This window comes from Triticum aestivum, chromosome 4A (assembly GCF_018294505.1).
Source record: "Triticum aestivum cultivar Chinese Spring chromosome 4A, IWGSC CS RefSeq v2.1, whole genome shotgun sequence".
NCBI classification, from domain to species: domain Eukaryota; kingdom Viridiplantae; phylum Streptophyta; class Magnoliopsida; order Poales; family Poaceae; genus Triticum; species Triticum aestivum.
This window is the reverse complement of record NC_057803.1, coordinates 616,179,849-616,193,176: the sequence shown is the minus strand read 5'-3', so window position 1 is coordinate 616,193,176 and position 13,328 is coordinate 616,179,849. Positions and strand designations below refer to the sequence as shown.

The following is a 13,328-nucleotide window of genomic DNA, read 5'->3' as shown; positions in this document are numbered from 1 at the left end:
TTCTACGATAGGTCCAGTGGTATGACTATGGTGTTATAAATCTTAGTGCTACCTTCTATGTTGATGGTTAAGACTGGAACTATTTTGATTCTAAAACGAACCCGAACTAACACAGAGGGAATATTTCAAATACAAAGCAAGGTTGGTATAGACCTAGAAACTACAGAGTTGCATGGTATGCACAAGAAACATACTTGGACATGTCAAAACTCAGAAAGACATTGCAAACAAAATGGCGGAATCAAGCAATTCACTATTTGAGATAGAAAAGGCTACAAATGAGGTACTCCACATTATTATTATGTCTATTGGCACAAACCTGCCTGAACAGGTGTAGGAGTTAATTGCTAATCCAAGAAATGATATTTAGTTCCTTCCACCGACGCTCAGGATCGTCCCTTCCATGCATGACATGTGTCCTTTGATGTGAAATGCTAGTAAAATGATGGAAATTAAAATACATATCGAGGTCCAATTCGAGTTTGCTCAACAAAGGGTAATTTAGTGGTATCCACCACCACCAGATCCGGATCCACTGCCTCCACCGCTGCCAGTTCCGCCATTCTGGCTCTCACCATTGCCGCCACCCATGCCACCACCAATTCCTGTAGCATAGCCTTCGCCATAAGAGCCAGTGCTACCGGTCTGACCAGCGCCAGACCCAGCACCAGATCCAACTCCAACACTTGGGCCTTCAGTGGCACCTCCAGTTGCGCCGCCACCATTGCCACTTCCTCCTCCATTTGCAAAGCCTCCAGAAGTGTCGTCGCTGCCGGCCTGTCCAGCGCCAGTGCCCACACCACCTCCATTTCCGTTGTTACCGCCACCACCACCGTTACCACTACCGCCAGCATCAGAGTAGCTGGTACCATCAGCACCGGCAACAGGAGCCGGTGCGTTTGACACACCACTCTCACCATATCCCTTGCCAAGGCCAGATCCAACTCCAGTTCCACTAGACCCATTTGCACCACCACCTTCGCCCCCGCCCCCGCCCATACCATCAGCATTGGCATAACCATTACCACTAGGAGCCGACGCAGATCCACTCACACCGCTACCAGAGCCATAGCCGGATCCGGAACCAGACCCAGATCCACCCGTTGATCCTCCGCCGCCACCAGCTCCTCCCCCTCCACCAGATCCCTTGGCAAAGTTCCACTTGTTACCCCAATCTCCACCACTCTCACCATATCCTAAGCCTCCACCTGACCCAGACCCTCTACCATATCCACTCCCACCAGACGCACCACCGCCGCCTCCCCCACCACCACCACCACCTGAGGCACTGTAGGAGCTAGCGAGCATCCTTGCAGCATCGGCAAATCCAATGCTCACAAGGACAACGAAGCCAAGAGCTGCAAGCTTGGTGGTGGTAGCCATTGTGAGTGATCGAGCTGGTGGAGTGAGACGAGTTGGGTGCTAAGAGTAGAGAGGGTTGGCTAGGTATATATAGTGCTGGAGGGGAGGCCGTGCATGGGTGCTATATATTACGGCGATCCGATCGAGCAGAGAGGGTTGGCAAGGTATATTCGATGAGAAGTTTCCTATGATCATAATGCCAGTAGTAACGTTGACTGTATATATCGATCTAGATCGATTAGCCGCTAGCAATGTATTCCCTCCGTCCACGAATAAGTGTACTTCTAGCTTTTGTTCTAAGTCAAAGTTTTAAAATTTTAACCAAATATATACAAAAGAGTAGTAACATATATGACATAAAATTGATGTATTATGAAATTACAATTCAAAACGAATCTAGTGATACTAATTTAGTGTCATAAATACTGCCACCTTTTTTTTATAAAGTTGGTCAAAGTTTTAAAATTTTGACTTAAGACAAAAGTTAGAAGCACACTTATTTATGGACGGAGGGAGTAAATACGCAATTGCCATGCAAATCTCTCTCTTGATTCCAGTCAGTAATTTATTGATTGAGGCAGACCAGTTAGCACAGCACTAAACAGAGAAGGCCTAACAAATTAATTAACAAGATCGAGATTCCCATGGCCTGACATAGACATGTGAAAGAACGCGTAAGTGTTGATCCCATCTGGGCATCAAGATGGAGGCCTCACCTGGATCCATATGATCGATGTAGCTAGGCGATGCGATCACACGTACGTACGTACGTACGTACTGGACTCGGACCGGATCCTGCATTTCACCGAGTTAAGTTAATCTTCTGGCAGTGCAAATGATGAATTAAGCATAGTGTGTTTGACTTGGATTAGCGAGTTTCTTGCGGCATGTGCATCGCCGAAACACCGCGGCCCGGCGGCGACCTAGGGTTTAACCCGTTGTCAACAACTTTGACTGAGCGAGTAATGCACTCTGGTTCTAGTCTAGGCGCATGCAAATTTACAACAAGATAAGTCCGTCGATTGGTGAAAATGGAAGTGTCCAAGTTGACCTAGGATCGATCGAGCTCGTTCCGGGGCCTCGCATGAAGAGGAATGTGCCATGTTCACTGGCGGCCGGGATCCCATCTGAATTTAATTTAATATAAATGGTTCGATTACTAGTATCAATAATACTCCATCGCGTTTCGCAGGTCTGACTTCCGAAATTAATGCACATGGTCTCCAAGAGTCAAAGGGCAACGCTAGCCACCGGCCGCACCCAAACCGTACGATCAAACAACAGAGAGCCACATGATCTCTCCTCTTAAAGCTTTTTTTTTTGTTGCGTGCACTCGCAGAAAAAGGCTCCCGCCGCACTGCCATGGACAAGGAGACGACCGGCCTTGATGCACCGCCGGGGCGCCGTCCTTGTCTCATGCGTGTCTCGTCAGCTCCACGGATGCGGCAGCGTGTGCTCGTGGCTGCAGCTCCGGTAGCGACGGTCGCCAGTCGCAGCAGGTTGCTGGCCGGAGCAAAAATGCCTGTCGGACGTAGCAAACGGGTGAACCGGTGCCACCGCCTGGTTGTAGCGTTGATGGCAAATCTCTGCGATTCCAGCAATACCCGATGCCGGGTGTAGCAATTTGTGTCGTTGGATGCAACTCCAGCGGCCGGTTCCCAACACTTAGTCCCACGTGATTTGTAGCATTTTTTGCCGCCGGTTCCAGCACATCACATAGCTGGTTCCAGCATGGGCGAACGCCGGGTTGCCTGCATTGCGAAAAGGTCTCGACCTCTATTGCGAAAAAGGGCATTTTGCAATTGCAACAAGGCTCTTGTTTCAAAAAGGTCTCGACCTCTATTGCGAAAAAATTCTGCAACAAGATATTTGCTGCGAAAAAATTCTGCAACAAGAAGTATATTGCAAAACTTTCCGCAACAAGACCTATGTTGCAAAAAATACTTATTCGTGTTGCTGCAACAAGCAGGATTTATCACAGGCGGACTGCAACAACACATTTGTTGCAAAGATGATTGGTCGCGTGGGTAGATCGGACGACCATCCGCGGTTCCATCCAATGATCAGGGAGGCGGTCAATCTTTTTCTATTATTCGCCGGCCGACGCGTAGCGTCGCCTTATAATAAAAGTCCGTATGATTTTCATACGACTGAGTGGGAGAGTTGCGCGAGCGAGCAAGCTGGGGCGACCGGCACAAGCTTCGGCCGGTCGCCCGGTCAGAATCATTTGGCAAAGTTCAAACACATGTACGCCTATGAACAGGTCTCGACGACGACTAACATACCCTCTTCATCCAAATATATAAGGTATAATACATTTTTTAGGTTGCCTTTGACCACAGGTTTAAACAAGAATATGTGATGTGTATGTCATAAAAAGGATACCGTCAAATTCATATGTGAACGAAGTTTCTAATAATACAATTTTCATATCATACATCTTATATATTATTAACGATATCAATGGTCAAATACAACCTTGAAAAACATATTGTGCCCTATATATTGGGATGAAGAGAGTATATGTATCAATCTTAGGCGTGGGGGGTGGGGACTGAGGGTATCGGTGTCAGGGTTGATATCGTGGACGACCACTCCAAATACATTTACTGAAAGTCATTGTTTGTTTTCTTTACTTTTATATTGTTTTTTTTGTGATGAAATCTGGGATTTTATTTCGGGAAATGATTCCCTTCGACCGACTGATCTCGTGCGAGCGTCCGCCACCTCCGTGTCCAATAGATGGGCTCTTAATCAGACGGTCAGGAGCTAACCCATTTGTGTTCACATTCTACAACTGGTCTGTTGTTTCATAAAGTGGTTATGCAACTAAGCCCTTTGTTGCAAACCGACCAGGGGTTAGATCCTGCAGCGGCTGGGACTATGGAGAGTGACGGCATCTGGGACTACGAAGGGCAGCGGCACAGGCCTACCGGGCAGACCCCCTGCGGCAGCGACTATGATGGGATCTCTGCTGACGGAGCGGCGGTGCTATTGCTTTGTTGTGGTTGGCGGTGACACGCTCGACGCAGGCAACGGCAACGTTGTTTCTGCATATTTTCTCATTTTAATTTTTTCTGCAACATTACCTACATTGCAAAAGTTCTCCCACCACATCATCGTTGTTGCAAAAAGAAAAAGGGAAGACGGAAAAAAAATTTGCATCACGACCTATATTACAAAAAAAAAAATCCCGCAACACAACATATGTTGCAAAAAAAACTGCAACATAATCTCTGTTTGTAAATGTTTCCGCAACAAGCCCTCTATTGCAAAGAGAAAAAAGACGTTTGGTCGCTTGATTGTGTCAGATCTCACGGCTCGTGAGGCGTAAGATCGGCCAACCAAGATGTAGCAGGCCCCCTTTTATTTCAAGGGAAAGAATTACAATCGGAAGTTACAACATCGAAAATGCGGATAGGGTATTCTAAAAAAAAGAGGATGCAGGGAGGGCGTTGACAAAGCCAACACGCAATGCTCCACAGCGTGCACCCTAGATGAGCTGGACCATGAGCTACCTATTTTTATCATGCGGAAGTTTTCTAGGAATAAAATGCCGTGCTTCAGTATGAACCCTGATATCAAGGACAAGGTGTTTGTAAGCAGAACGGGAGAGCGATCATGAGAGAGAGAGAGAGCAGATAGCGCCCAGCCGAATATATTGGACGGCTACTGGGAGGTCGGTCCACTTAGTGAAAGAGCATCCCTTCCACTATCCCATGTTGTTCTTGACTCAAGCACATATGCATGTCAGATCCTTTCCAAGTCTACTCCTCGCCTCTCGCACCCCTCGCATCGCCTCCCCCCGGGCGACGCCAGGGGCCCCAACCCTAGCGCCGCCAGCACCTCCCCCTCCATCCCCTCCTGCCGCCGCTGCCGCCGGCGTGGGCCGCGGTGGCGGCGGGCCCGGTGCCGAAGGTCCTGGGCGGGGGGAGGCGGCGGATCCCATCTGAGGCGGCGGGGGCGGCCCTTCTCATGAGATCCAACAGCGGCGGCTAGGACGGAGTATCCGGGCTGTGCGGCGGGGGCCCGAGCACCATCGCCGGCGGAGCGGCGGACCTGCATGGACGGCGGCGGTGGCAGCGCCCCATCCGGCGAGGTGGGCTGTCCTGCTCGTGATGGTGACGACGACTACTGCGGATCCAACGCCCCGTTTGGATCCGTCGCGGGGAGTCCTTTCGCCGACCGGCGGCGCGTGGAGGGACCGGAGAGGAGATGTCGGATCTCCGCCGGAGTACCGACGGCAACATACGTCTTCGTGGCGAGGTTCCGCTCGGTTCCAGCCAGCCACGAGGTCGGGAAGACGTAGCTTCCGATGAAAATAGCGCCAGACTGTGGTCTTGGCGGACGATGGCGGCGTCTCAGACGTCGTTTTCTTCTGGAGGCATCGTCGTTGCAGGTCTCATCAACCTGATCGGGAAGTTCCGGGGGAAATCCTAGATCTGGATCTACCGGATCGAACGATGACGGTGCTATCGGTATCGTTCTCCCTCATGGGGGCATTGTTTTGGAGCGAGTGCTGGTTGGAGGGGACAAGAGGAGGAGCGGTGTTTCATCTGCTCCAGTGATGATGGCGGATCTCGGCGGCGTGGCGCAGTGGAGAGTCGGCGCCTGATGAGCAGAGATGGACTCGCGCAGGAGGGTGACGCTGCCTGGCGTCATGGTGGTGACGGCGGCAGTTGGACCGGCCAAGGTTGATGCAGCAGTACAGCTCTGAAGATGAATTCGTGGCAGGTGGCTGCGGCGGCCTCATACCCGGCATGGGTCCTGGTTGAGAAGCACGCCGGACTGGTGGGTGCCCATACCCGGCAGGCGTCCTGGGTGGGACCTCAAGTCTTTAGATGTTTAGGTTTGGTTGTGTGGTCTGTTTGGTATTAGGCCCAGACTTTCAGCGCCCCTACATCAACTGGATAGGGATAGCGACAGTTGTTGCTTAGTTTGGTGGCTTTAGACTTATTGTTGTATGACTCTATACGGTCTTGTGTTAATAATTAATAAAGTGGCCGTATGCATCGTACAGATGCAGAGGCCAGGGGTCGTCCTCCTTTTTAAAAAAATAATAATAATGCTTTGTTATGATTCAAATTCAGATCTATATCTACCACCTCAATAATATAGAGAGATGTGTTTCTCTGATTCTTTTTGGTCCGTTCACCTATATTTTATTTTTTTTAATTATTTAGATATTTTTCTTTTCGAGTCGAGGTGGTACTAATTTTTATACAGGCTTTGTCCCAGATAATAATATGTTTCTGCTATTGTGCTCAGATAAAAAAGGTCCGCCTTCCGCAGAAAGGCATTTTTTTTTGCTGCAGTTAGAAATTGAACCTACTACCACACTTCATATTCCTTTGGTGTCTGCCAACTTTTGTTTCGAGGGATGAAAGACTTTATTCATTCAGCGAAAACCACAGATTATGGGGTTGAAAGATTTTATTCATTCATCGGAAACCACACTTCATTTTTGTTCGAGACAATGAAAACCACACTTCATATTCCTTTGGTGGCTGCCAACTGATACTTGTCTGTGACCTTTTTTTTTTTGAGTAAACCTTGTCTGCGACCTGGGCGCCCGAAACCAAGGAAACAGGCATACCTTTTGGGTTGGCCCATGCCCGGGGCAGGACAGGCCTATTTTTTATTTCTTTTTCTGCCTTTTTTCTCTTTTGTGTTTTTCTTCTTTAAAATACTTTCGGATTTCAAATGTGAGTTTGAAAAAAAATGTTTGCCTATTCAAAAAAGTTCATGATTTTGAAAAACAATGTTCGGAAAAAAATCATGATTTCAAAATAAAGTGTTTGTGTATTCAGAATATATTCGTGACTCTTGAACAAATAATCATGAATACAAAAAATTTCAAAATAATTTCAAAAATGCTCAGTAAGTTCAGATAATGTTCACGAAATTAGAAAATCGTTCCCATATTTCAAAAAAGTTAAGTTATTCAAAAAAATCATTCAATTTAAAAAGTTTGTCGAAAGAAAAAAAGTTTCGTGATTTTCAAATATTGTTCCCGCATTTAAAATGCTCATAAATTCAAAGACATTTTACAGATTGAAAAAATGTTCACGATTTCTAAAGAATGTGGACAATTTTGTACAATGCTTGTGTATTTGGAAAATGTTCATGATTTTAAAAAGTTCTCACAAAGAAAAAATATCCGATTTTTTTTACAAATTTCACAATTTAAAATAAAAAAATATTTATTTCAAAAAAATATCACGAAACCCAAATAGTTCATCAATTTGAAAAAAAGTGCGTGATTTTCAACCAAGTTCACAAATAAAAAAACATTTTTGGGTTTGGAAAAATTTCATGAATTCCAAAAATTTCACAAGTTTGAAAAAAGTTCACGGATTAGAAAAAAGAAAAAGTAAAATCATAAAAGGAAATGAAAAAGGAAAGAACATAAAAGCAAAAGAAAAACAAAAAAACATAAATAAATAAAACCAGAAGAAAAAGGGAAAAGGAAAAAACAATAAATCAAAAGAAAAACTAAAAAAGAATAAAAGAAAGAAAAACAAAAATCTGGTGGGGAGAAAAACCCGACTTGGATCGGCCCATAAAAGAGGTGAGCGACCGGCAGGTATATGCGCTAGGTCGCTACCAAGTGACCTATGTGCCAAATAGGAAGCACACCTATTAAATAGTACCACCTCGCCTTCTTAACAAGAGCAAGCTAAAAAGTATGGTATATTGATGGCTTTTCTTCAACAACAGGAACGTTCTTTCAAATCTGGACAGCTAGGGAAAGGCAGGAAGAGGAGGAGGCGACATTTCTGTGTTGTGTTTATCCAGTGTAAATATGTATCGGTTTCGATGATGTAGCAGTTCAGTTTGTTTCACGCCCTCCCTGGGTACTGGACATGGAAATAGGCATGTACCTGGAGACGGTAATCTGGTGTAGCACAGGAAGCGATTTAGTTGTCTCTTTTTTTTGTCACTTTATTTATAAAGCGGGGTGAAAGTCTATTTCGGGAGTTCTCTTTTTTTTGGTTGATTTCTCCTTGTAAGCAGTGTTAACTGTGAGTGTCTGAACCGAACATGATCTTGTTCCTCACGTAGTTTTTTCCAAAATTAATGGGAAGACATCCTCCTACATTAAAATCAATTATTGGTGATATACTGTTCAATGCCACTTGAGTGCATCATAACTTCACTTTTAGAAGTGACAAGCTTTCACACGGTTTTTTGTCTGTCTCTAAACTAACTCTATATCATGATTCATGCTCATGTTTCAAGAGAACCTCTGTTTGTGGTAGGAACCGGATCCCTACTAAGGCGTGGTCTCAGGTTGTAGGGGTGGAAGGAGGGATGGCGTGGAAGAAGCCGTGGTCGCCGGCGCCGGGGCGCCGTCGTTGCGTGCGTGCGCGCGCAAGAGAGAGAGAGAGAGAGAGAGAGAGAGAGAGAGAGAGAGAGAGAGAGAGGCAGCAGCTAGGGTTAGGTCTCCCGGCTCTCTAAGGAAGCCGAGCAAATATGATTGCTTCTTACTTAATCCCAAAACGGGTCCTTACACGAGTTTATATAATCCTCCTAATAAGATAATTGGGCTAAGCCCCTAAAAACGATAAGATAAACTAGGCCACAACTAACTGGGCTAAGCCCCTAATATGCCGGTCATAACATCTCTTCCCGCCTGCACAAATAGCTCGTCCTCGAGCTGGAAGGTGAGGAAGATCAACGGTCGCCAAACACCTCCGTGTCAACTGGGGCGGGCTGGTCGCCAAACCCGGCAGCGACGGGGTCCTCCTCAATGTAGTCTGCGGCCTCCAAGAAGAGTCGTGGGCAGACGTGGCCCTGTACGTAGGGCTCGTCGCGGTTGAAGCACAACCCTTGGCAGCGACGCTCGAGTTGCTCAGCCGGGGTGAGCCGGCGGAACGGCCGTGCCGCAGCCCCGGTGTGGGGCGCCGCGGAAGTCTGGGCAGGCCGACCCTGTGCGGGAACTTCCGGCCAGGGTGGTGGCCCATCGGCCTGGGGCGGTGGCGCCTGCTGGATGGCAACCGCGCGACGCTCGAACACGTGGGCGTAGTACATGGACGTCTAGAGGTCCTGTGGCCCGCACATCTCCACGTCCACGCTGATGTGGTCCGGTAGACCGTCGACGAAGAGTTCAGCCCACTGACAAGCCGAAACGCCTGGGGCGTGGCACGCCAGTGCTTGGAAGCGGTCGGCGAAGTCTTGCACCGAGGTGAGGAACGAAAGATGCCCAAGCTCCGCCAGACGGCTCCCGCATATAGGCGGACCGAAGCGCAAGAGGCACATATCGCAGAAACGCTCCCATGGCGGCGTGCCGCCCTTGTCCTGCTTGAGGGCGTAATACCACATCTTGGCGGCGCCGTGTGGATGATAGGAGGCGGTCCAGGTGCGGTCGGACGCGAGCGTGCGCTGCCCCCTGAAAAACTGGTCGCGTTGGTTGAGCCAATTCAGGGGGTCGATGGTGCCGTCGTAGGTCGCGAACTCCAGCTTGGAGAATCTCGGCGGCGTTTGGACATGGACGACGGGCGGGTGCGCCTCGTCAGCACGGAGCAGCGAGGATGACGGGGCCCGCCGATGCTGGCGAAGGGCTCGGCAGAGACGGAGGTCACGCCAAACTGCATGGCCGTGTGCGTCGCTGGCGGGGCCAGCACGTGCGGCCTGACAGAGGCTATCGTGTAGACCGGCTCAAGAGACCCAGCGAGCCCAGCCAATAACGAAGACGGCAACGGGCGAAACCGGACCTGGTGGATAGGCACCCCCAAGGCCGTCATCGGGATGCCCAGGGCCGCGGTCGCCGCCGGCGGCAGCTGCAGCTGTTGCCCTTGCTGCATGGTGGAGGCGCCGGGATTCATCGCTGGTGGCAGCTGCTACGGCAGGTGCTGCATGGCGGCGGCGACGGGGGTCGCCGAGGATGGCGGCTGCCACGGCGGTGGGGCGGTGGCGAAGAGCACAGGTGGCAGCGGCCCATAGGATCTCATGAGGAACGTGTAGATGTCCGTGACCGCCTGGGTAAGATCTCGGATGGCAGCCATCATCTCCTCCGGGGTGAAGATGACGGGGACGGGTTCGGAGGAGGTGACCGGCACAGGCAAGAGCGGGGCGCTGGCCGTGGCGGCCATCGGGACGGTCGTCGCGGTCGGCAGCGGGAGGGTCGGGGTGGGCGGCGGCGAGGACATGATTGCACCGAAGCTATCTGATACCAAATTGATAGGAACTGGGGATCCCTACCAGGGCGTGGTTTCAGGTTGTAGGGGTGAAAGAAAGGATGGCGTGGAGGAAGGCGTGGTCGCCGTCTTTGCGTGCGCGAGAGAGAGAGATAGAGATAGAGATAGATAGATAGATAGATAGATAGATAGATAGATAGATAGATAGATAGATAGATAGAGAGCAGGGGCGGCGGCTAGGGTTAGGTCTCCGAGGGAGCCGAGCAAATATGATTGCTTCTTTCTTAATCTCAAAACGGGTCCTTACACGAGTTTATATAATCCTCTTAATAAGATAATTGGGTTAAGTCCCTAATAACGATAAGATAAATTGGGCCACAACTAATTGGGCTAAGCCCCTAATATGCCGGTCATAACAGTTTGCCACCACGCAAGTTAAATTTGCTATTGCATTTGGTCATCTCATGTACCAATCACAAGATGTATCAGGCAAGACCTATCACTCAGATTAATATGTAAGAACCAACAGCTTGTGCGTCCAGTCCTCTAATTCTGACTAGGTTCACATTATTACACAGTTCTTTGTTCTTTGATAGACGACATTCTATTTCTTGTAGATGTAAAGTCTCGTGTATCGACACTGCCCAAACATCATTTACACATTAACCTTCTTTAGTCTAACACTTTCAGTACATCCAATGGTATGATGGTTTAAATACACCTGAGTATATATTATGGAATAACATTTTGTACGATGCATCCAATGGTATGAATATGGTGTCTTAATACTACGTTCTATGTTGATGGTTAAGATTGGAACTATTTTGTTAATACCGATTCAAAAACGAACCCAATTTAACACAAGGGATTATTTTAAATAGAAAGCAAAGTCGAGGTTTGCATTGCTCTAAAAAACCACAGACTTGCATACTCTCGTGGGTATGCAAACAAGAAACATACTTGAACATGTAAATTGGGTCAAAACTCAAAAAGGCATTGGAAACAAAATGGCGGAATCAAGTGATTTGACTATCGAGATAGAAAAAAACTGCAAAGGAGGTACTCCTTCACATTATTATTATGTCTGTTGGCACAAACCCGCCTGAACAGCTGTAGGAGCTAAATGCAAATCCAAAATATGCTATTTAGTTCCCTCCACCTATGCTCAGGATCGTCCCTTTAGTGCACACCCCATGTCCTTCAATGTGTAACGCTAGTAAAATGATGGAAATTAAAATACATGTCGAGGTCCAAGTTCTATCTTGATTGAGAAAGGATAATTTAGTGGTATCCGCCACCACCAGATCCCGATCCACTGCCTCCACCATTGCCAGTTCCGCCATTCTGGCTCTCACCGGTGCCGCCACCCATGCCACCACCCATTCCCGTGGCATAGCCTTCGCCATAAGAGCCAGTGCTACCGGTCTGAGCGGCGCCAGACCCAGCACCCGATCCAACTCCAACGCTTGGACCTTCAGCGACACTTCCGGTTGCGCCACCACCATTGCCGCTTCCTCCTGCATTTGCAAAGCCTCCAGAAGTGGCGTCGCTACCGGCCTGTCCAGCGCCAGCTCCGGCACCACCTCCATTTCCGTTGTTACCGCCGCCACCCCCGTTACCACTACCACCAGCATCTGAGTAGCTGGTACCATCACCACCGGCAACAGGAGTCGGTGCCTTTGTCACACCACTCTCACCATATCCCTTGCCAAGGCCAGACCCAACCCCAGTTCCGCTAGACCCATTTGCACCCCCACCACTACCCCCGCCCCCGCCATTACCATCAGCATTGGCGTATCCATTGCCGCTAGGGGCTGATGCAGAGCCACTCACACCACTCCCTCTACCAGAACCAGATCCGAAACCAGACCCGGATCCACCCTTTGATCCTCCCCCACCGCCTGCTCCTCCTCCTCCTCCAGACCCCTTGGCGAAATTCCACTTGTTACCCCAATCTCCACCGCTTTCACTATATCCTAAGCCTCCACCCGATCCAGACCCTCCACCCCATCCACTCCCACCATTCGCACCACCTCCCCCACCACCTCCTCCACCACCACCTGAAGCACTGGAGGAGCTAGCTAGCATCCTTGCTGCATCGGCGAACCCAATGCTCACAAGGACAACAAAGCCAAGAGCTGCAAGCCTGGTGCTAGTAGCCATTGTGAGTGAGCTGTGTGGAGTGAGATGGTCGAGTTGGGTGCTGAGTGCAGAGAAGGTTGGGTCAGTATATATAGTGCTGGGGGCCGTGCATGGGTGCGAGATCTTACGGTGAACCGATCGAGTGATTTTGGTTGTGCATTGAATGGGTTATTCGATGAGAAGTTTCCTATGATCAGAGTGACGGTAGTACTGTTGACTGTGTATATGTCGATCTAGTTCCACAGTAGCCGCTAGCAAGACGTGCAGCATGTAATTGTCATGCAAATCTCTCTCCTTACTCACGACAGTAATTTATTGATTGATGCAGATCAACTAGTATGCAAAAGATCCCCATCGCCTGACATAGACAGACTAGTTATATCTGTTCGATGCCCTACACATGTGGAAGTACGCGTAAGCTGATGATCGATGTAGGTACGCAATGCGATCAGTGGACTCGGATCCTTTGACATTGGCATTTCCTGTTAGTCTGCTCGCCGAGTTCATCGTGCACCGTGCATCGCCCGGCGACTTACCTTACCTAGGGTTTACTAACCCATTGTCAACAACTTTGACCGAGTAGCGCACTCTGGCTCTATTCTAGGCGCATGCAAATTAACAACGAGATACGTCGATCGGTGATAATTACAGTGTCCAAGTTGACCTAGTGGCAGGCTAGGATCG

At 48.9% G+C, this 13,328-nt stretch overlaps 2 protein-coding genes across 2 annotated transcripts; both read right to left on the bottom strand.

The window, feature by feature from the left end:
* Nucleotides 1–263: 263 nt before the first annotated feature.
* LOC123082637 (putative glycine-rich cell wall structural protein 1) lies at nucleotides 264–1,409 on the bottom strand. Its single transcript, XM_044504938.1, has one exon. It carries the CDS (start codon nucleotides 1,381–1,383, stop codon nucleotides 502–504), a length of 882 nt encoding a protein of 293 aa, XP_044360873.1. The 5' UTR covers nucleotides 1,384–1,409; the 3' UTR covers nucleotides 264–501.
* Nucleotides 1,410–11,510: 10,101 nt separating this feature from the next.
* LOC123082636 (putative glycine-rich cell wall structural protein 1) lies at nucleotides 11,511–12,697 on the bottom strand. Its single transcript, XM_044504937.1, has one exon. The coding sequence runs from the start codon at nucleotides 12,663–12,665 to the stop codon at nucleotides 11,784–11,786; it is 882 nt and encodes a 293-aa protein (XP_044360872.1). The 5' UTR covers nucleotides 12,666–12,697; the 3' UTR covers nucleotides 11,511–11,783.
* Between the last annotated feature and the right edge of the window lie 631 nt (nucleotides 12,698–13,328).

Coding starts and splice junctions, on each gene's coding strand:
- LOC123082637 (XM_044504938.1), bottom strand. CDS start 1,383: ATGGCTACCACCACCAAGCTTGCAGCTCTTGGCTTCGTTGTCCTTGTG.
- LOC123082636 (XM_044504937.1), bottom strand. CDS start 12,665: ATGGCTACTAGCACCAGGCTTGCAGCTCTTGGCTTTGTTGTCCTTGTG.